General features: G+C 45.5%; 1 protein-coding gene across 3 annotated transcripts in view; it reads left to right on the top strand.

Annotated features, from left to right (window-relative positions):
• Window positions 1-14,601, top strand: part of cbsa (cystathionine beta-synthase a) — a 62,182-nt gene extending 47,581 nt beyond the window's left edge. Inside the window, exons 15-16 of one of the 3 annotated variants that reach the window (XR_009511991.1) lie at window positions 12,143-12,221; window positions 14,126-14,267. Coding sequence is in view for 2 of the 3 variants with exons in the window: in XM_059969039.1 (XP_059825022.1) it covers window positions 12,143-12,221; window positions 14,126-14,277 (231 nt within the window). In the remaining variant the exon portion in view is untranslated. Of the gene's footprint in view, window positions 1-4,690; window positions 11,650-12,142; window positions 12,222-14,125 lie in introns of those variants that run through there. The other 2 variants (XM_059969039.1, XM_059969040.1) reach the window with 2 other exon arrangements.
• The last annotated feature ends 7,885 nt before the right edge of the window (window positions 14,602-22,486 follow it).

Raw genomic sequence — 22,486 nt, 5'->3', positions numbered from 1 at the left:
TCTGACAACCCTCCAGACTATCCACAACACCCCCAACCTTTGTGTCACCTGCAAATTTACTAACCCATCCCTCCACTTCCTCATCCAGGTCATTTATAAAAATCACTAAGAGTAAGGGTCCCTGAAGTACACAACTGGTCACTGACCTCCATGTAGCATATGATCCGTCTACAACCACTCTTTGCAGTCTGTGGGCAAGCCAGTTCTGGATTCACAAAGCAATGTGCCCTTGGATCCCACGCCTCCTTACTTTCTCAATAAGCCTTGCATGGGGTACATTATCAAATGCATTGCTAAAATCCATTCACACTACATATACTGCTCTTCCTTCATCAACGTATTTAGTCACATCTTCAAAAAATTCAATCAGGCTCGTAAGGCACAACCTGTTGTTGACAAAGCCACGCTGACTATTCCTAATCATATTATACCTCTCCAAATGTACATAAATCTTGCCTCTCAGGATCTTCTCCATCAACAGTACCAACCATTGAAGTAAGACTCACTGGTCTATAATTTTCTGGGCTATCTCAACTCCTTTTCTTGAATAAAGGAAAAACAACTGCAACTCTCCAATTCCCCGAAACCTCTCCCATCCCCGTTGATGATGCAGAGATCATTGCCAGAGGCTCAGCAATCTCCTCTCTCGCCTCCCACAGTAGCCTGGAGCATCCAGTCCTGGTGACTTAACCAACTTGATGCTTTCCAAAAGCTCCAGCAGATCCTCTTCCTTAATATCTACATGCTCAAGCTTTTCAGTCTGCTGCAAGTCGTCAGTACAATCACCAGGATCCTTTTCCATAGTGAATGCTGAAGTAAAATATTCATTGAGTACCTCTGCTATTCCCTGCAGTTCCATACGCACTTTCCCACTATCCCACTTGATAGGTCCTATTCTTTCACGTCTTATCCTTTTGTTCTTCACATACTTGTAGAATGCCTTGAGGTTTTCCTTAATCCTGCCCACCAAGGTCTTCTCATGGCCCCTTCTGGCTCTCCTAACTTTCTCCTTAAGCTCCTTCCTGTTAGCCTTATAATCTTCTAGATCTCTAACATTACCTAGCTCTCTGAACCTTTTGTAAGCTTTTCTTTTCTTGACTAGATTTACTACAGGCTTTGTACACCATGGTTCCTGTACCCTACCAGAACTTCCCTGTCTCATTGGAAGGTACCTATGCTGAACTCCACACAAATATCCCCTGAACATTTGCCATATTTCTTCCTTACCTTTCCCTGAAAGCATCTGTTCCCAGTTTAAGCTTCCAGTTTCCTGCCTGGCAGCCTTATAATTCCCCGTACTCCAATTAAACACTTTTCTAACTTGCTGTCAGTAGGTTTTTAAAAGCTTGCCAATCCTCTGTCTTCCCAGTAATTTTGTTTTGTTCTATGGCCCCTCTTTTGCTTTTACATTAGCTTTGACTTCCCTTGTCAGCCACAGTTGTACCATTTCACTCTTTGAGTATTTCTTTGTTTTTCAAATATATTTGTCCCATACCTTCCTCATTTTTCCCCAGAAACTCATGCTCTGCTGTCATCCCTGTCAACATCTCCTTCCAATTTATTTTGGCCAACTCTTCTCTCATACCACTGTAATTTCCTTTACTCCACTGAAATACTGCTATGTCAGTCTTTACTTTCACCCTGTCTAATCTAATTTAAGATTGAACTCAAATCATTGTGATCACTGCCTCCTAAAGGTTATTTTACCTTAAGCTCCCTGATAGCATCTGGTTCATTACATAACATCCAACAGTATAAGCAATCCCCAGGTAGACTCAACAACAGACTCCTCTGGAAAGCCATCTCGTAGGCATTCAACAGAATCACTCTCTTGGGATTCATTTCCAACCTGATTTTCCCAATCAACCTGCATGTTGAAATCTCCCATGACTATCATAACATTGCCCTTTTGACACGTCTTTTCTATTTCCTGTTGCAATCTGTGGTCCACGTTCCAGCTACTATTTGGATCCTATGTCACATCTTTCTACTAATTTGATGGCATTCTCTACCAGTAGAGTCTTGCCATCCCCTCTGCCTACCTTCCTATCCCTCTGATACATTTAACCTCGGACATTCATCTCCCAACTACAACCATCCTTCAGCTACGATTCATTGATGGCCACAACATCATACTTGACAATCTGTAATATTGCAACAAGATCATCCACCTTGTTTCTTATACTCCGTTCATTGAGATATAACACTTTGAATACTCTATTTGTAACCCTTTTATGATTTTGCATCCCTAATATACTCACCCTGCTGGCTGCAATTATGTCCCATCACCTGCCTGCCTACTATCTGTCTGACTGCATGCTATCTTTACTTTTTTACCATCCGTCCTAATCTGAGTCCCATCACTCCGGTTCCCACCCCCCTGGCAAATTAGTTTAATTTGCCCAAAAAGCTCTTAACAAAATTTCCCAGGAGAATATTGATCCCCCTCGGGTTCAGGTGCAAACTGTCACTTTTGAATAGGGCATTCTCAATGATCCAAGAACCTGAAGCAATGCCCCCTGCACCAGTTTCTCAGCCATGCATTAATTTGCCAAATCATCCCTGACCCTTTCACCTGGGAGTCAACATACCATCCGGGTGTCACGTCATGTCCACAGAATCTCCTATCTGTTCCCCTCACTATTGAGCTCCCTATCACTACCACTCCCTTCTTCTCTCTCTTTCCCCTCTGCACCACAGACCCATGCTTAGTGCCTGTAACCTGGTTATCATGGCATTCTACCGGGAGGTCATCACCCACAACAGTATCCAAAGCAGTATACTTATTATTGAGGGGAATGGCCACTGGGCTGCTCTGCTCTAACTGTCTGTTCACATTTCCGTTTCTCCTGACGGTCACCCAGCTACTCACCTCCTGCAACTTCAGGGGGACTACTCCCTTGTAAGTCTGATCGATGATCTCCTCACTCTCCCGTACAAGCCAGAGGTCATCCAGCTGCTGCTCCAGATCCCTAACACAGTTCACTCTGGTTTCTCTTCAGATTGAATAAATCTTTTGCCTAACACAGTCTTCAAGGAGCTGCAGCTGGATGCACTTCATGCAGATGTAGTTCCTTGGGACACTCTGGGGCTCCCAGGACTCCCAACATCTGGCATGAAGAACACCCAACAGCCCTTTACTACATTAGATGCAGTATGCGAAAAAAAGGGGAACCTTAAAAGAAGCTTACCCAGAGCCAGTGCCTCCTTTGAGCTGAAGCCTGACATGCTGCTCTCACCATTGGCTTAATCCCAACAATGGCTGCCCTGCTTGTCCCTTCTGTGCTTCACTGACCTGTAAGAAACCTCATCGCTGTGGCCTGCTTCTGCCATTGAACGGCCCGTCGGAATGAGCCTGAATGGCCACAGAACTCTTTTAATCCAATGTCACTGACCTGTGAGAGTTTTCAATATTCAATAAGATTCCCCTCCTCCACCCGTTCTTCTAAACTCCAGCGAGTACAGACCCAGAGCCACCAAATGTTCCTCACAGGTTAACACTTTCATTCCTGGGATCATTCTTGTGAGTCTACTCTGACCCACTTTAATGTCTAATTCTTTGATACGAGGCCCAAAACTGCTCACAATATTACAAGTGAATTCTGACCAATGCCTCATAATGCTTCAGCATTACATCCTTGCTTTTGTATTCTAGTCCTCTCAGAATTCCGTTAGCCTTCCTAACCACGTATTCAACCTACAACTTAACCTTTAGGGAATTCTGCACAAGGACTCTCAAGTCCCTTTGCACTTCTGATTTTTGAATTTTCTCCCCAATTAGAAAATAGTCCATGCCTTTATTTCTCTTAAGTACTCCAAAATCTCAACCTTAATAATAGACTCAAATCTTTTCAACCACAGAAGTCAAGCTAAGTAGCATTTAATTTCCTTGCTTCTGCCTCCCTCCCTTCTTAGAGTGGAGTGACCCCATCCCATCTGCTTACTTGCTTGTCCTTTAGATACAAAGTTTATCCTTGTGTAACACTTACCCAAAAGGCTGGTATATGTCTAGGGCAGGGGTCGGCAACGTTTACCACTAAAAGAGCCAATATGGACCCATTTCCCACAGAAAAGAAAACACTGGGAGCCACAAAATGAAATAACACTGCATACAACGGGGTTTTTTTGCCTTTATGCTATGTATAAACAAACTATAATGTGTTGCATTTTTGAAATTGATGAACTCCTGCAGAGAAAACGAAATTACATTTCTGCATGCAACAAAAACATTTTGAACTCCGAAAAAAAGACGTTGGGTTGAAGGTTACTACATAGGTAGCCTACCTTGGATCGAAGAATTAAAAGAAAGCGCGCACTGGTGGGTGTCAGGCATTGGCAGTGGTGATGTATATTAATAGCGATAAAAAACACGTTGTAGCGGTGTAGCGCTACACGCAGCGCTAAAATAAAGACTGCAGTCAAAGGTAACTTTATTCGAACTAAACAGCCTTGCTTTTAAGCCTCCCTCAACCCAGCCCCCATGGACGCAGATGCTGCAAAAGACGCGTACTCACAAACCCCCGTAGGCTATCTCCCTTAGCCGGAATGCTGGCTAATTGTGAGGAAATGTGTCGCCACACTTAAATTGTACAAGATCACCATAATCTTCAAATTTAGAATTACATTTCAAAAGCTAACAAACTAACATAAAATACATTTTAATTAATTACTGACCAATTATTTCCCAAAGCCACAGGGAGCCGCAGCACAGAGGTGAAAGAGCCACAAATGGCTCGGGAGCCGCAGGTTGCCGACCCCCGGTCTAGGGGAAAAGGAGATCCAGCCACTCACCAACCCCACCTCCCGTACACGCAGGTGCTGTGAGAATCGAGTTTATGCCTCGCGCCCGCCAACAGTATCAAACCCACAACAAATACCGTTATGAGATACACTTTAAAGAGTTTACTAAAATTAAGAGTAGTAGGCAATACAATATATATATATATACACACACAAGGAAAAAAACAAAAGGCGCCAACTTATCAAAGTTAAGTCTGTTTAGTGCACTGGTTGGAGCTCAATCAACGGACCAATCGACCCATACAACCATCGCACCTGGGACCACCCCGGTGGTCTTACGAGCAGTCCAGCACACGTCCACCTTCCTCGGCGTCTTCCTCGGCCTCTCCTCACACCCAAAAACCTGCGAAAACCCCTCCCCCAAGTTCCCAGCATCACAAGACACAATAACATTCCCCATTGATTAACAAATGAATACAATTACCATATCAGCCATTTTAAAGCGAAACAACGGCAAGAGAAACACTTATCTGACAAAGAAGCATTCCTACTTGTAACAAACCAAAGAGGCCATTTTGAGTAACATACACAGGACATTGTACATTCTCTCCCCACCAGCAAATGTCATGCCCTCATGGCATTACTAGAGTTCCCCAAAGCTTCTTGCAACACACAAAACCCAACCCAGGTGCAGAAAGCAGCGACATAACTACCCAGAGCAGCAGAAATCACACTCGGTTCTCCTGGTACCACATATGTCAACCGCTCCGGGGGGGGCGCCTAATCCTCTGAGATCTCCATACCCCTTCTGCCCCACTGGGCTCCCTCGTCACCTGCGAACCCACTGTCTCGGACACCCCAGGTCTATCTGACAGACCCGCACCCCCTTCCTCACAGGGGTTCTCCCTCACCTGAGATCTTTCCGGCTCACGCTCGAGTTCCACCCTCTCTCCCACCAATGTTGGCTGCCTCTCCATCTGACCCTCAAGACCTTCCCTCCTCTCACCCAATTCAGTATGGGAAGGGCCAGGAGCCTCCTCTCCTGGTACTGGAGCACCAGCGAATGGGAACAAGGCCCACTCATCTGAGTCGTCCTCTTCTGAATCGGTAGCCATTCCCGGGTGAGGGATCCGTCCCCGCTCTTCAGCAGCGGGCTCTTCCCATTCTCCGCGCCCTCGCAGAGTCCTTGTACTAGGCGTAACCTCCCACTCGGGCTCCTTATCCACCTGCACCGCTTGACCCAGTGGCAGCAGGTGATTCCTATGGAGTACCTTGATAGGCCCTTTCCCATCCTCAGGTTTCACCCGGTAAACTGGCAGGTTCGGCATCTGGCTCTCTATTACATAGGGGCTGGCTGCCCATCGATCTGCCAACTTGTGCTTACCAGGGAGTCCCAAATTCCGTAAAAGGACCCGGTCGCCCGGTAATAATTGTACAAACTTCACCTTTTGATCATACCGCATCTTATTCCTCTGATTTTGTTTGGTAGCCGCCGCCTCGGCCAACTCGTACGCCCGCTGTAACTCCCTCTTCATGTTGGACATGTACTTTAGATGGGACTTCCCGGGTAATTCACCCACTCCACCACTTGTATCACTGAGGATCACTCCCGTAGGCCCGCGCCCCTTTTCCGCCCCAACGCTCTCTCTTCCTCTCGCACCTTTCTAATCAGTTGCCCGAAGGATGGAGGGGGACCTTTCCTATAAGCCTGCCGGATAGTCCACGCCACCTTGTCCTCCTCCAGAGAGCCACTGAATATCTGACTCATCCTCACGCTAGCCACATCAGTCACCTTTACTACCCCCCGGCGCCGCAGCCCCGAGAGCATCCCCTCCATCCTAAATATGTACTCGGAGAGCTTTTCCCCTCTCCATTGTTCAAGGTGTTGGAACTCTGCTAAAAGCAGCCAGGGTTCCCCTGACAACCCAAACGCTCCCTCCAAAACTTCTATACATTCCTCCACTGAGGCCCCAGGCTTCTCAGCTTTCAACTCCTGGACGGTTTTGGCTGCTAAACCCCTCAAACTTCCCACCAATCGCTGCCTCTTCTCCTCCTCCGAGCCTGGCCACACCTCTAACATCAAGGACGTATGCTCGATCCAGGTCTCATAGTCCACCTCCCCGACCGGAGTAGGCTTAGCTCCGGAGAACACCCCCAGCTTCAGCCGTGGCCTCTCGGCCACCCCCACCAGGGAATTAAGTGCGGCTGCCAGCTCCGAGGCTTCCACCCTACCTGGGGAGCGGGGCTTAGTCCCGACTCCCTCCTCCCACCTCACTTTACTAGTGCCGGGCACCTCTCTGGGGTCCACCTCTAGCTCTAACTCCTCCTCCGATGTCTCCTCATCCTTGTAGGAGTGGAGCCCCCACGGCCCCTCCTCCCCCGGTACACTGACCGTCGCCGGCAGTTCCACCGTCCTGACTTCAGCACTCGTACGAACCAACACCCAGCTAGACTCTACCTCTTTACCACACCGTCTAGCTACCAATTCTACCTGCCCAATACCCTTCACCGAACTTAAACCCCGCACTATCGCGTCTCCCGAAACTCGAACATCCACTCCGCTCACTACGCATGCGTACTGTACTGGTACATCTTCAAACTGGCACCAACAAAAAATCTTATCTCTGTCCATCTCTGCTCTGCTGCCTGCGCGATTCCAGAGCCCCTGACAATCCAATCCGGGACGAGCACCCCACAAATGTAACACTTACCCAACAGGCTGGTATATGTCTAGGGGAAAAGGAGATCCAGCCACTCACCAACCCACCTTCCGTACACGCAGGTGCTGTGAGAATCGAGTTTATGCCTCGCGCCCACCAACAGTATCAAACCCACAACAAATACCGTTATGAAATACACTTTAAAGAATTTACTAAAATTAAAAGAGTAGTAGGCAATACAATATATATATATACAAGGAAAAAAACAAAAGGTGCCAGCCAACTTATCAAAGTTCAGTCTGTTTAGTGCACTCGTTGGAGCTCAATCAACGAACCAATTGACCCATCCGGCCGTCGCACCTGGGACCACCCCGGTGGTCTTACGAGCAGTCCAGCACACGTCCACCTTCCTCAGCGTCTTCCTCGGCCTCTCCTCAGACCCAAAAACCTGCGAAAACCCCTCCCCCAAGTTCCCAGCATCACAAGACACAATAACATTCCCCATTGATTAACAAATGAATACAATTACCATATCAGCCATTTTAAAGCGAAACAACGGCGAGAGAAACACTTATCCGACAAAGAAGCATTCCTACTTGAAACAAACTAAAGAGGCCATTTTGAGTAACATACACAGGACATTGTACACTTGGATGTTAACCTTCCAGCTATGATCCCCACAAGCCACGATTCAGTGATGCCCACAATGCCATACCTGCCAATGTCTTAACTGTGCAACAATATCATCTACCTTGTTCTGTATACTGTGTTCAAATATAACATCTTCACTCCTGTATTTGTTTTTGTCATTCTGGCCCCATTGCTCTTCATCTCATCCCATTGACTACAATTTTGCCCTGATTTCTGTCTTCCTCGCAGTCTCACTACACATTGCATCTACTTGAATACCAACTACCCTATCCACAGTCCTATTACTCCAGCCCAATCCCCCTGCCAAATTAGAAACCCTCCGTAGGAGCTCTAGCAGACCTGCCCACAAGAATATTGGGTCCCCCATCGGGTTCAGGAGTAACCCGTCTTCTTTGCTAGGTCATACCTTCCCCAGAAGAGATCCCAATCATTCAGAAATCTGAACCCCTGCCCTTCCCTAAAATCTCTCTTCAGGAACCGCCCCCCCAGCTCCGTTTTCATAACCTACATCGTTGGTACCAATATGTACCACGACTTCTGGCTGTTCACCCTCCCCATTTAGAAAGCTATTGACCTAATGTGAGACATTCCTGACCCTATCACTTGGGGGAAAACATACCATCCAGATGTCTCTTTCATGTCCACAGAATCTGCTTCCTGTTCCTCTAATTATGGAAATCCCTATCATTACCTCTGTTATCCCCTTTCCTTTCTGAGCCACAGTGCCAGAGACCTGGTTGTTGCTGTGTTTTTCTCTGGTAGGCCTCCCACTCCCCCACCAACAACAGTATCCAAAGCGGTCTACTTATTATTGAGGGGAAAGTCATGGGGGTACTCTGCATTGGCTGCCTATTCCCTTTCTTAGATCCCTCAAAGTTGCAGCATAAATTGATAGAGTAGTTTTGAAGACGTATGATGTGTTGGCCTTCATTAGTCAGAGGATTGAGTTGAAGAGGTGTATAAAATTCTGGTTAGGGAATAGGCAGCCAATGCAGAGTACCCCCATGACTTACCCCACAATAATAAGTAGACCGCTTTGGATACAGGCACCTGCATCTTGCAACTTGGAGGTGAACTTTCTTGTTGCTCCTAGCTATTAGCTTCTAGATTTCCCGTATGAGTTGAAGGCCATCCAGCTGCAGTTCCAGCTCCTTAACAAGATCTCAGGAGGTGCAACTTGGTGCAGATGGAGGTCTTCGAGAGCTCCTACATTGCACACAAGGAATATACCACTAATTCTGAACCCATTCTCAGTGCACTCGCTATGTACTACTAGAAACATTTTTACATACTTAGACCCTCCCCTGTGTTTGCCCAAGCCAGTTGAGCCAAAGCTGGACCACTCCTTAACAATGGCAGCTCCACTTATACCTCCTTTCCTTTTATTGGCCCTACGTTGATTTCAGTCCACAGAGAGCTAGAAGGAGACATGAGAAGACCTTGGTGAGTAGAATGAAATAAAACCCCAAGGTGTTCTATACATATGTGAGGAACAGGATAATGACTAGATTGAGTGTAAGACCAATCAGGGATAGTAGAGGAAACAGGTGTTAGAGGAGGTAGGGAAGGTCCTTAATGAACAACTTGCTTCAGTCTTCAACAATGACAGGTACCCTGAAGAATGTGAGGACAGCATAGAGCAGGCTGATATACCGGAACATCCAGAAAAGTATAACACGATACACTTTGGAAGATCAAACTTGAGTACAGGATTACTGGCAGAATTGTTAGCACTGTGGAGGTACAGGGGGATATTGGGGTCCATGTCCTTAGATCCCTCAAAGTTGCTACATAAGTTGATAGAGTAGTTTTGAAGACGTATGATGTGTTGGCCTTCATTAGTCAGAGGATTGAGTTGAAGAGGTGTATAAAATTCTGGTTAGGTGCACAATAGTGTATGTTATTTTAGAAATATGGGGGAGCTTTAGAGAGGGTGCAGAAGAGATTTACCAGGATGCTGCCATAAGATACGTATCTTCTGAGAGCATTGTTGTAAATGGTGTAGGATTGCTGAGTGCAGGGGAAGACTAGGAGAGGCTGCAGTTCCTCAGGTGAGATCATGAGTTCCAACAGACCACATGCTGCATTCCAATTCAAACTCCATCCACACCCCAGTCTGCTCCAGAGCTGCCTAGATGAAAATAGTTCTTAAGGGCTGGGCATTGTCCCCACCCCCACAATTTCTCAGACTGTTGAAGGATTGATTCTTCTTATTTCATAAGACGTAGGAGCAGAATTAGGCCATTCAGCCCATTGAGTCTGTTCCGCCGTTCCATCATGGCTAATCCCAGATCCACTCAACCCCATACACCTGCCTTCTTGCCAAATCCTTTGATGCCCTGACCAATCACCTTCTGCCTTAAATATACACATGGACTTGGCTTCCACTGCAGTCTGTGGCAGAACATTTCAGTTTTACTATTCTCTGGCTAAAAAAAAAAATTCTCCTTAATTCTGTTCTAAAGAATTACCCTTCTATTTTGTGGCTATGCCCTCTAGTTCTGGATACTCCCACCAAAGGAAACATCCTTCCATATCTACGTTATTTAGTCCTTTCCACATTCGGTAAGTTTCAGTGAGATCCACCCCCAACCCCCCCCCCCCTCCCCCACCGCGTTCTTCTAAATTCCAGGGAATACAGGACTTTATATTCAATTGCCCTTGAAATGAATGCCAACATTGTGTTTGCATTTGCCTTTACCACAGACTCGACCTGTAAGTGAACTTCCTGGGAGTTGTGCACATGGACTCTGCACCTCTGATGTTTGAACCTTCTCCCCATTAGATAATAGGTTTAACTATTGTTCCTTTTACCAAAATACATTATCATACATTTCCCAACATTATTTCATCTGGCACTTATTTGCCCATTCTTCGAATTTGTCAAAGTCCTGCTACAATCGCATTGCTTCCTTAGCACTACCTACCCTCCACCTATCTTCATATCACTCACAAACTTTGCCACAAAGCCATCAATTCCATTATCTAAATCACTGACAAACAATGTGAAAAGTAGTGGTTCCAATACTGACCCCTGAGGAACTCCACTTGTCACTGCAGCCAACCAGAAAACGTCCCTTTTATTTCCCACTTGTTGCCTCCTGCCTGTCAGCCATTCCTCTATCCATGTCAGTATCTTTCCTGAAACACCAGAGGATTTTATCTTGTCAAGCAGCCTCATGCGTGGCACCTCATCAAACGCAATTCCTGCTCCTTCTCTGAGGAATGAGAATAATGTTCCTGCTGGTTGTCTAGTTCTGCGGTGGAACAGCAAACCAGAAATGACAACAGATGAGGACTTTTATTTATCACAAGCTGATTTATCCCAGTCTCCTAAGATAGACACTCTCTGAGTTCTGATATGGAAATGGATTACAAAGGGAACAGTGAAGATTCGAGTGTGTTTTCCTGAAGAAATGCAACATACCATAAGACTCCTGACAGTGTAGAAGGAATGCACTAAATAGCTGTAGGAAAACAGCCCAGTGTAATGTGGGGTATAGTACAGTCTCTCACCACTGGCCCCATCCTGTCAGCCTTCTCTGCCCTCGCTATGGCCCAAACTGCTTACCACATTGAGCACATTAGCTATCTCACAGCCTACTGTACAGGACTGGAGTGGAGCCCAAGTTCTGCGATCTTGTGGGGTGATTGATGAGGAACAGAGGTAGATGTAGGAACTCCTCTTCAGATATGCTCTACCATTCATTAGATCATGGTTGGCCTTTACCCTGATCCCTGATTCCTATACCTGTTGAATGAACACAGTAACTGTGACGCCGCAGTGCACTAGGGATTAAAATCCGGTCATTTGGTCAGAAGAAATGGGTTAGGAGGTTTAAGGTGTAAAGCACCCTGAACAACCTCTTCTGGGACAGACAGCATGGATTAGGTAGGGTCTGGTCCTGGGGTTGGGTGATAGCACTCTCCAGAACCCGGGGATGGGCGACGTCACAGACATTCCTAGGCTGCTCTGATGGTTCCTACAGCAAGGACAAGTTAAACAACTTCCCTCCTTGTCCTCCTGGGATCGATGGTTTATCTTTCTCACAGAGTGATCCTCACTGCAATACCTGTCATTTTGTGTTTAGGTTGTGGGGACAGATGAGCTGGGAGAGCTGTCCGTAAAACTCGACAGTAACTCCTTCGTCCTGGTCATGGATCATAAGGGTGAGTGTTACCCATCGCTGATGTCCATAATCCCTCCCAATAACACAACAAACCCCAGTACAACACCCACCTCCCCCATAGACACAGACACTTCATCCCTCCCCCACTGACTTGCACGCCTCATCCCTCCCCCACTGACTCACACTCCTCATCCCTCTATCCCTGACTGACACCCCTCATCCATTGCCCACTGATCCTCACATCCCTGTCCCTCCCCCACTGATTCCTCTCACACCCCTCATTCCTTCCTCAGTCTCTCACACCTGTCATCCTTCTTCCACAGATTCTCAAACATCTCATCTCTCCGCCATTGACACATACCATCATCCGTTCACCTTGATGAATCGTACCCCTTGCCCCATCCCCTGACTACTTGTGCCCCTTGTCCCTTCTCCAATCACTGGTACCCCTCGCCCCATCCCCTGACTACTCGTGCCCCTTGTCCCTTCTCCAATCACTGGTACCCCTCGCCCCATCCCCGACTACTCGTGCCCTTTGTCCCTTCCCCTGACAATTCATAACCCTTGTCACTCCCTCAATGACTCGTCCCACTCTTCACACCCCTTCCACCCAGTTCCACAGACTCTGAAACAGATTGGACACTCATGTCAGTGGTAAGGAAACTATTGGAGATAATTATTGAGCATTTTTTAAAGTATGGCCTTACTGGGGATTTTCAGTGTTGTTTTCTGTGTGACAGGTCGTGTTATTGTTTTAATTGAGTTTATCGAGGAGTTGATGAAGGTAGAGCTGTGCATCTTGTCCACATGGATTTTAATAAGACTTTTGACAAGGTTCCTCATATGAGGCTTCTCCAGGAGATTTAGCTACATGGGGTCGAAGATCTGTTGGCTATTTGGATTCAGAATTGCCTTGTCCATAGAAACCAGGATAGTGGTGAAAGGGCTGACTCTGACTGGATTAGTGGTGTTCCTCTGGGATCTGCTGGAAATAAAAGTGGATGGGTTACTAAGATAAAGGTGATAGAGGAGTTGGTAGTGTTGTAGATGGGATGGTGCTGAAGGACACAGGGCAAGGTATACAGTAGATCAACACAACAGAGTTGTGGGGGGAGTAAATGACCATTTATCCAGCCAAGTGTGAGGTATTGTTCTTTGAGAGATCAGATGTAAAGGGAAAATACACAACTAATGGCAAAACTCTGAAGGGGGTTTGGGGGGAGGGGGTTTCTTAGGCTCCAAGTCCATAGCTCCCTACACAGGTAGGTAGTGGTAAGGAAGGTATATGCCTGCTTGCCTGTATTAGTTGAGGCTTTGAGTTTGACTTAGGAAGTTCTGTTGCAGATTTATAAAACTGGTCTGCATCTGGAGTATTGCCTTTAACTCTGGTTGTTCCATTATAGGAAGGATGTTGAGGGTGCAGAAGAGGTTTACTAGGATGCGGCCTGGTTCAGAGGGCATGTGCTATAATGAGAGGCTGGACACACTTGGGTTGTTCTCTCTGATGAATGAAGGCAGAGAGGAGATCTGATTTACGTTTATGAAATTATGGGTAGCAGCTGTTCCCAGGGTTGAAATATCTAATACCAGAGGGCATGCAATGAAGGTGCAATGGGCAAGTTCAAACAAGTTGTGCAGGGCAAGTTTTCTGACTGAATGGTGGGGCCCTGGATTGTGACATGTGGTTTGTGATGAAAGTGAATACTACTGAGGAGTTTAATAGGGTCTTAGGCATGTGAATGTGCAGAGAATGAAGGGATTTGAACCATTTGCAGACAGAAGAGGTTAGTCTGATTAGCTTAGTTTGGCATGTCATTGTGGGCCAAAGGGCCTGTTCCTATGCTATACTATTCTGTGTTTACACACCAACCACAGCGCCCGTTACATTCATCCCCTTCCCACTGCGTCTGTGCCTTCTGACCCTTGACTCTGCTCTGCTTCCAGCTGCGGTGGGTGGCAGATGCCCAGCCCAGTCTATGGTCACTGGTGTGATAACTGCTGTGGACCTGCTGGACTTCATCATGCGAGAGGGAGTTAACAGTGAGATTCTGGGATCTCTGCACCCCACCATGCACAGGTTATCCATTCTCCACTGAGGTGCTGTCCCACTGCTGTCACTCAGTGCTGCCTCTTGGTGGAACTCTGGAATAAGGTGCAAGGCTCGTTTTTTTTATGCTGGAGTTCCATCGTGTGAACCTGGACTCAGATGTGATCAGTGCTTCCTCCTCTCACTGTCCATGGGCTTTATCCACTCTGTTGTCTGTGGGGCTCTGATGTAGCCTCTCAATTCTCTAGCCAGTGCTAGTATTCAACAACAATAATGAAACGTTAATTAATGATGATTTCTGTAAGTCTAATCTCTGATGTAATGCAAAGGGCTTTAATAAAGTTGCCCTGTTTCTCAATCTGATTCCTAACCAGAGCTGTAGTCACATACGATTGTGTTTTCTCTCTCTCCTGCAGGTGGAATGACTGAGGCAGTGCTGAGTCATGATTTCAGCCAGTCAGTCTGTGGCCACTCTGCAGTCAGCACTTGGATACATATTCACAACCACCCTTTCCTGTGTCACAGGCAGCTGCTTCCCTAAGATGATCCACCTTCATCCTAACTGCCTTCTCCCCTTCATTTCCACACCTGCTGTTCTGCATCTTTAACATGGTTAGAGCATATGCTGATGGGTAGGAGGCAGTGAGTGGGAATAAAAGGATCCTTTTCTAGTTGGCTGCCAGTGACTAGTGGTGTTCCACAGGGGTCGATGTTGGGACTGCTTTTTATGCTGTATCAATGAATTAGATGATGGAATAGATGGCTTTGTTGCGAAGTTTGCAGATGATATGAAGATTGGTGAAGCGGCAGGTAGTGTTGAGGAAACGGAAGCTGCAGAAGGACTTGGATTAGGAGAATGGGCAAGGAAGTGGCAAATGAAATACAATGTTGGAAAATGCATGGCCCTGCACTTTGGTAATAGGAATAAATGTACAGACTATTTTCTAAATGGGGAGAAAATCCAGGAATCTGAGATGCAGAGGGACTTAGGAGTCCTTGTGCAGAACACCCTGAAGGTTAACTTGCAGGTTGAGTCAGTGGTGACGAAGGCAAATGCAATATTAGCATTGATTTCAAGAGGTCAAGGATAGAAGAGCAGCGATATGATGCTGAGGTTTTATAAGGCACTGGTGAGGCCTCACCTTGAGTTTTGTGAACAGTTTTAAGAAAGATGTGCTGCTGGCATTGGAAAGGTTCCAGAGGCAGCTCAGACGGATGATTTCGGGAATGAAAGGGTTATCATACGAGGAATGATTGATGGCTCTGGGTCTGTACTCACTGGAATTTAGGGATCTCATTGAAACTTTTCCAATGTTGAAAGGACTAGACAGATGTGGAAAGGATGTTTCCCATGGTGGGAGAGTCTAGGACAAAAGGGCACAGCCTCAGGATAAAGGGGTGCCCATTTAAAACATACGGAGAAATTTCTTAAGCCAGAGGATGGTGAATTTGTGGAATTTATTACCACCAACAGCTGTGGCAGCCGGGTCATTGGGAGTATTTAAGGCAGAGCTTGATAGGTTTGGACACAGCATCAAAGACTTTGGGGAGAAGGCCAGGGTATGGGGTTGAGGAGGGGGAATAAAGGCCTAATTCTGCTCCTATGTCTTATGGTCTGATGTTCTTATCTCAGTTTCACAAGTTCTTTGATTTCTTGCCCACCTCAGTCAGAGAGCAGGGAACACTTGGTTCCCTATTTTGTCTAAGGGAACAGTTTCCATCTCCTCTGCCTTCAAGAATGAGCAAGTGCAACAGGCAGTGAAGAGGGCAAATGGAATTTTGGCCTTTGTTACAAGGGGAATTGAATACAAGAGCAAGGATGTTCTTTTGCATTTGTACAGGGCCCTGATGAGACCACACCTGGAATATTGTGTACAGTTTTGGTCTCCAGGTTTAAGGAAGGACATTCTGGCAATCGAGGAAGTGCAGCGTAGATTCACTGGGTTGATTCCTGGGATGGCAGGGCTGTCTTACGCAGAGAGATTGGAGAGATTGGGCTTGTACACGCTGGAATTGAGGAGATTGAGAGGGGATCTGATTGAAACGTTTAAGATAATTAAAGGATTTGATAGGATTGAGGCAGGAAATATGTTCCAGATGTTGGGAGAGTCCAGTACCAGAGGGCATGGATTGAGAATAAGAGGTCAGTTATTTAAAACAGAGTTGAGGAAGAGCTTCTTCTCCCAGAGAGTTGTGGAGGTGTGGAATGCACTGCCTCGGAAGACGATGGAGGCCAATTCTCTGGATGCTTTCAAGAAGGAGCTGGATAGATATCTGATGGATAGGGGAATCAAGGGATATGGGGACAAGGCAGGGACTGGGTATTGATAGTGAATGATCAGCCATGATCTCAGAATGGCGGTGCAGACTCGAGGGGCCGAATGGTCTACTTCTGCACCTATTGTCTATTGTCTATAAGATCTCTCACCTCTAATACAAACAGAAGCCCTTCAGATTGTGCTGCTGCAGGGAAAGAGACAGTTGAGAGGGAAGATTCTGTAGATGCTGTAAATCCAGAACAACACACACAAAATTCTGGAGAAACTCAGAGGGTCAACCAGCATCCATGAAGGAAGTGAGTAGTCGATGTCTTGAGATGAGGCCCTCATTAGCATATCCAGACAGTTAATTTTCCTTCCAGGTTAAAAACCTAGAACTAGGCAAGAGGAAAAACAAGATAATCTAACTTGGCGGCCTCCTGTGATCCCCATTGTGATAAATATAGTCTTCAACCACATCAGTTCATTTCTCGAGCAACAACAAAAAGCATCAGGAAGGTTCTGGCACTAACATCATTCTGGCAATGGTGCTGGAGCATTGACCTCCAGGAATGAGCTCTCAGCTAAGCTGTTCCAATGCAGCTACAACACTGGCATCTACTGACAGTGTGAAGGCTATATTGTGCACCAGAAGTACTCCAGCCCATCCGATCAGTAAGACAGTAAGTTAATGGAGCAGAATTGGCCTATCGAGTCTGCTCTGCCAATTCATCGTAGCTGATCCATTTTCCCTCTCTGTCCAATCTCCTGCCTTCCCCCACTATCCCTTCATGCCCTGACCAATAAGAATCTTTCAACCTCTGCTTTAAGTATACATAAGGCCATGGCCTCCACAGCTGCCTGTGGTAACAAATTCCACAGACTCGCCATTCTCTGGCAAAGAATTTGCTCCTCATCACCATTCTAAAAGTACTCTATTCTGAGGCTGTCGTCTAGTCCCACCCCATTACCGGAATCATCCTCTCCACGTCCAGTCAAACATTCATTTATTATCAAAGTATACAACTCTGAAATTCTTTTTCTCCAGATAGCCACAAAGCCAAGAAAGAAAAGAACTGCAGCACGATCATCATCCCCCCCAATCCCCTTTCCCCATACACAAAACATGAGAAAGATTGGGCAAAAACACAGAATACAAAAAAAGGTATAAGACTGGGAAAGGTCCATGTCCAAAACACTGAAAACCTCTGTGATATTCTCAACCTATCACCTCTCTGATAATAGTGCAATCCCCCAGCAATCGAAAGGCAGTCTCCCCTTTCTGATAGCAGAACAATTCATTTGAAGAATGGGCAAAAAAGTGGCAGATGGAATAGAGTATTGGGAAATGTATGATAATGCATTTTGGTAAAAGGAACTATAGTGCGGACTATTATCTAAATGAGGAGAAGGTTCAAACATCAGAGGTGCAGAGGGTCTTTGGAGTCCTCATGCAAGACTCCCAGAAGGTTAATTTACAGGTTGACTGTGGTATAGAAGGTAAATGCAATGTTGGCATTTATTTCAAAGGAAATAGAATATAAAAGCAAGGAGATAATGCCAAGATTTTATAAGACACTAGTCAATTTGTACTTGGAGTCTTGTCAACAGTTTTGTGCCCCATATCTCAGAAAGGATGTGTTGTCATTGGACAGAGTCCAGAGGAGGTTCAGGAAGATAATTCTGGGAATGAACATTTGAGGAGTGTTTGGCAGCTTTGGGCCTGTACTCACTGGAATTTAGAAGAATGCGGGGGGATCTCATTGAAACTTAGTGAATGTTGAAAGGACTATGTAGGGTGGATGTGGAGAGAATGTTTCTTCTGGTGGGGTTTTCCAGAACTAGAGGGCACAGCCTCTAAATTGAGGGGTGACCCTTTAGAACAGAAGTAAGGAGGATTTTTTTTTTAGCCAGATATTGTGAATCTGTGGAATGCTCTGCCACAGACTGCGGTGGAGGCCAATTTTGTAGGTATATTTTAAGCAGAAGTTGATTATTTCCTGATAGGTCAGGGTATGAAAAGGATGTGGCGAGAAGGCAGGTGAACGGGGGTTGTGGGATCTGGGATCAGCCATGATTGAATGGCAGAACAGACTCAATGGGCTGAATGGCCTAATTCTGCTCTTACATCTTATGGTTTTATCTAACCATAACCAGTGATCGAAAGGCAGTCTCCCTCTCAGATAGCAGAGCAGTCCCCCAACAATCAAAAGGCAGTCTTCCCTCTCCGAAAGCAGAGTAATTCCCCAGTGATGAAAATGCAGGCAGCTGCCACTCACCTGCATTCGCTTGGATGTTTCAATCTCCCTCATCACTTTAATCGGCAAACAATAGCAACTATAATTGGTGAAATGAGGTCGAATATCAGCTCATGCCCCATCCCACAGCCTTCTTGCATGCTACTTCTGCCTCTGGGAACACTCTCAGACACCAGAGCATTGAAACACACAAGTGACCTCCAAACTGCAAATCACAGGCTCCAACAATTCCAGAATCACATTCAAGATGAAAAGCAAATGTAGAAGACATAAAAGATGTGAAATATATGGGTTCATGGTCTATCCAGAAGATGTCGATTGAAGGAGTGCTTTATGTAGGCACCAGAAAGCCAATTAAGACCTTTCACCATTCGACAGGTTTCAATGAGGTCATCCCTCATTCTTCTGAATTCCAGTGAATACAGTCCTGGAGCCATCAAACGTTCTTTGTATGACAAGTCATTCAATCCTAGAATAATTTTTGTGAACCTCCTTTGAACCCTCCCCAGTTTCAACACATCCTTTCTAAGATAAGGGTCCCTAACCTGCTCACAATACTTTGTGAGGCCTCACCAGTGTTTTATAAAGTCTCAACATTTGCTTTTATATTCTAGTCCTCTTGAAATGAATGTTAACATCGTATTTGCCATCCTCACCACAGACTCAACCTGCAAATTAACCTAAAGTATCCAAGTCCCTTTGCACCTCAGATTTCTGTATTTTATCTCCATTTTGAAAATAGTCAACCCAATCACACCCTCCACCTCTCTTTGTATTGTCTGCAAATTTTGCAACACAGCATCAATTCCATCATCCAAATCATTGACATACAATGTAAAAGGAATCAGTCCCAATTCAGACCCCTGTGAACAATACTTACTAGCAGCCAGTCAGAAGAGGCTCCCTTTATTCCCACTCTTTACTTCCTGCCACTCACTCACTGCTTTATCCATGTTAGAATCTTTCCTGTAATACCATGGGCTTGTAGCTTGTTAAGCAGCCACACATGTGGCACCTTGTCAAAGACTTTTTGAAAATCCAAGTATACAACATCAACCGGTTCTCCTGTCTATCCTGCTTGTTATTTCTTCAAAGAATTTGAAAAGATTTGTCAAGCAAGATTTTGCCTTGAGAAAACCACGCTGACTATGGCCTATTTTATAATATGGCTTCAAGTACCCTGAGACCTCGTCCTTAACAATCAAATCCAACATCTTCCCAACCACAGAGGTTAGATTAACTGAATCCTGATGAAAGGTCTCAGCCTGAAGCATTGATTGTACTCCGTTCCAAAGATGCTCCAGCACCTTGTGTAAATCACTTGGATTTCCAGCATCTGCAGATTTTCTATTGTTTGTGATTGGCCTGTAGTTTCCATTCTTCTGCCTCTATCCCCTTATGAAGAGTGGAGTGACATTTGCAATTTTCCAGTCTTCCAGAACCAAACCAGAATAGTGATGATTGAAAGATCATTGCTAATGTCTCCACAATCTCTTCAGGTACCTTGTTCAGAACCCTGGGTATGCACCATCTGGTCCAGGTGACTTATCTATCTCCAAACCTTTTAGTTTCACAAGAACCTTCTACCTAATGATGTCAACTTCATACGTTTCATGACCCCCTTGACACCTGGATGTTCCACCATACTCATTAGTGATGTGATGGTAGTGGTAGTCAATGCTTCTCACCTCCTTAGCATCGGCCTGCTCATGAGAGCCAAGGTTGGGCTCTGCCAAAGTGGCTCAGTTCCTAACCTTAGTACCTCCTTGGACTAAAGAACTGAACTCCAGAGGTGCAGTGAGTGTAACTATCCTTGTCTTCAGGGCAGTGTTTGACAGAGCATGGCATCAAGGAGTTCTGTCAAAACTGGAGTCAATAGGAATTGTGTGAAACCTGGACAATGTCCAGACCTGGGCTTGGAGGTGACAAGTAAAATCAATGCCACAGGAAGTTCAGCACCAGCCCCTCAACCCGCAATGTTGTGCTGAAATAATTCAGGTTCTAAGTAAGCCTACTCAATGCACATAGACTTCTCTGCCGATTGTATCTGCCTCCACTGCCACAAGCCACCCACCACTCTGCAGTTAACTACCCATCCTTCACTAGTCACAGTCTGTATCACCACTCACTCTATCAATCAATGATCCACCCCGAATCACTGTCAGCATCACATCTGCACCATCACTCTCTCCATCGGCCATCTATCACAATCTCTCTCTTCATCACCGTAACTCCCTAGTAATTTCTAAGGTAGGGACATGTTCGGCACAACTTTGTGGGCCAAAGGGCCTGTATTGTGCTGCAGGTTTTCTATGTTTTTATTACAATATGACCAGCATCATTTTCTATTGGTCCTATAAGTACGCTCAACTCTCTTTTACCCTTCATATACTCAAAAAATCTTTTAGTATCTTCTTTGATATTAGTCGCCAGCTTCCTCTCATAATTCATCTTTTCCTTCAGAATGACCTTCTTAGTTTCCTTCTGCAAGTTTTTAAAAGCCTCCAATCCTCTATCTTCCCACTAGCACTGGCTTCCTTGTATGCCCTCTCTTTTGCTTTACTTGTCAGCCACGGTAGTGTCCTTCTTCCCTTTGAAAATTTCTTCTTATTTAGAATATATCTTCCCTCAGTTTTGTAGAAACTCCATCCATTGCTGTTTTGCTGTCCTTCCTGCAAATGTCCCTTTCCAGTCAATTTCAGCCAGTTCCCTTCTCATGCCATTGTAATTTTCTTTATTCCACTGAAATACCAACATATTAGATTTTATTTTTCCCTCACAAATTTCAATGTGAGCTCGATCATATTGTGATCACTGTTCCCTAAGGGTTCCTTAACCTTAAGCTCTCTTATCAACTCCGGATCATTGCACAACACCCAATCCAGCACAGTTGATCCCCTAGTCCTAGTGGGTCAACAACAATAAGTTCTAAAAGGCCATCCCTTAAGACATTCTACAAATTCTCTCTCTTGAGGTCCAGTACTGACCTGGTTTTCCCAATCCACTTTTATGTTAAAACCCCCAATGATTATCATGACATTGCCTTTCTGACACGCCTTTTCTATCTGCCACTGTAATTTGTAATCCACATTCTGGCTGCTGTTTGGAGGCCCGTATACAACTGCCATTTGGGTCCTTTTACCCTTGCCATTTCTTAACTCAACCTATAGAGACTCCACACCTTCCAATCCTATGTCATCTCTTTCCAATGATTTAATATTATTTCTTATACTCAGAGCCACACCATCCCCTCTGCTAACCAACCTATCTTTCTGATAAACTGTATATCCTTGGACGTTCAGCTCCCAATGGCAGCCATCCTTTAGCCAAGTTTCAGAGATGACCACATCATATTTGCCATATATTGATCACATCCAGATGATTAATGTATTATGTGTTCCCACACCAATCCCTGTGGTGACATTAGAGAGTTGTTTTGGAGACTGGAGGCCAGTCTCCTATTGCCAAGCCAATTATGGATCCAGTTTGGGAATTTGTCCAGGTTCCTGTGTCCAGCCTTCCATGCAGGACCATGCCAAAGGCATAATTAAAGTCCATGTTGACACTGACTGAGCTGTCCTCATTGATAGACTTTTTCAATTTAATTCCTTCTCCGAACATCACAATGTTGCTACAACTGAGGACTTTGTGGGCCACTGGTATGAACAGCAGATCTCACCCTCAAAGGAAATCAGTCAGCAGGTGAGTCTTTATCGTGGCTGTCACAACAGTAGCAATGGCT

The sequence above is a fragment of the Hypanus sabinus genome, chromosome 4 (assembly GCF_030144855.1).
Source record: "Hypanus sabinus isolate sHypSab1 chromosome 4, sHypSab1.hap1, whole genome shotgun sequence".
In the NCBI taxonomy this organism is placed as follows: Eukaryota; Metazoa; Chordata; class Chondrichthyes; order Myliobatiformes; family Dasyatidae; genus Hypanus; species Hypanus sabinus.
Note: the sequence above shows the minus strand (reverse complement) of the source record. Positions and strands in the feature narration are given on the sequence as shown.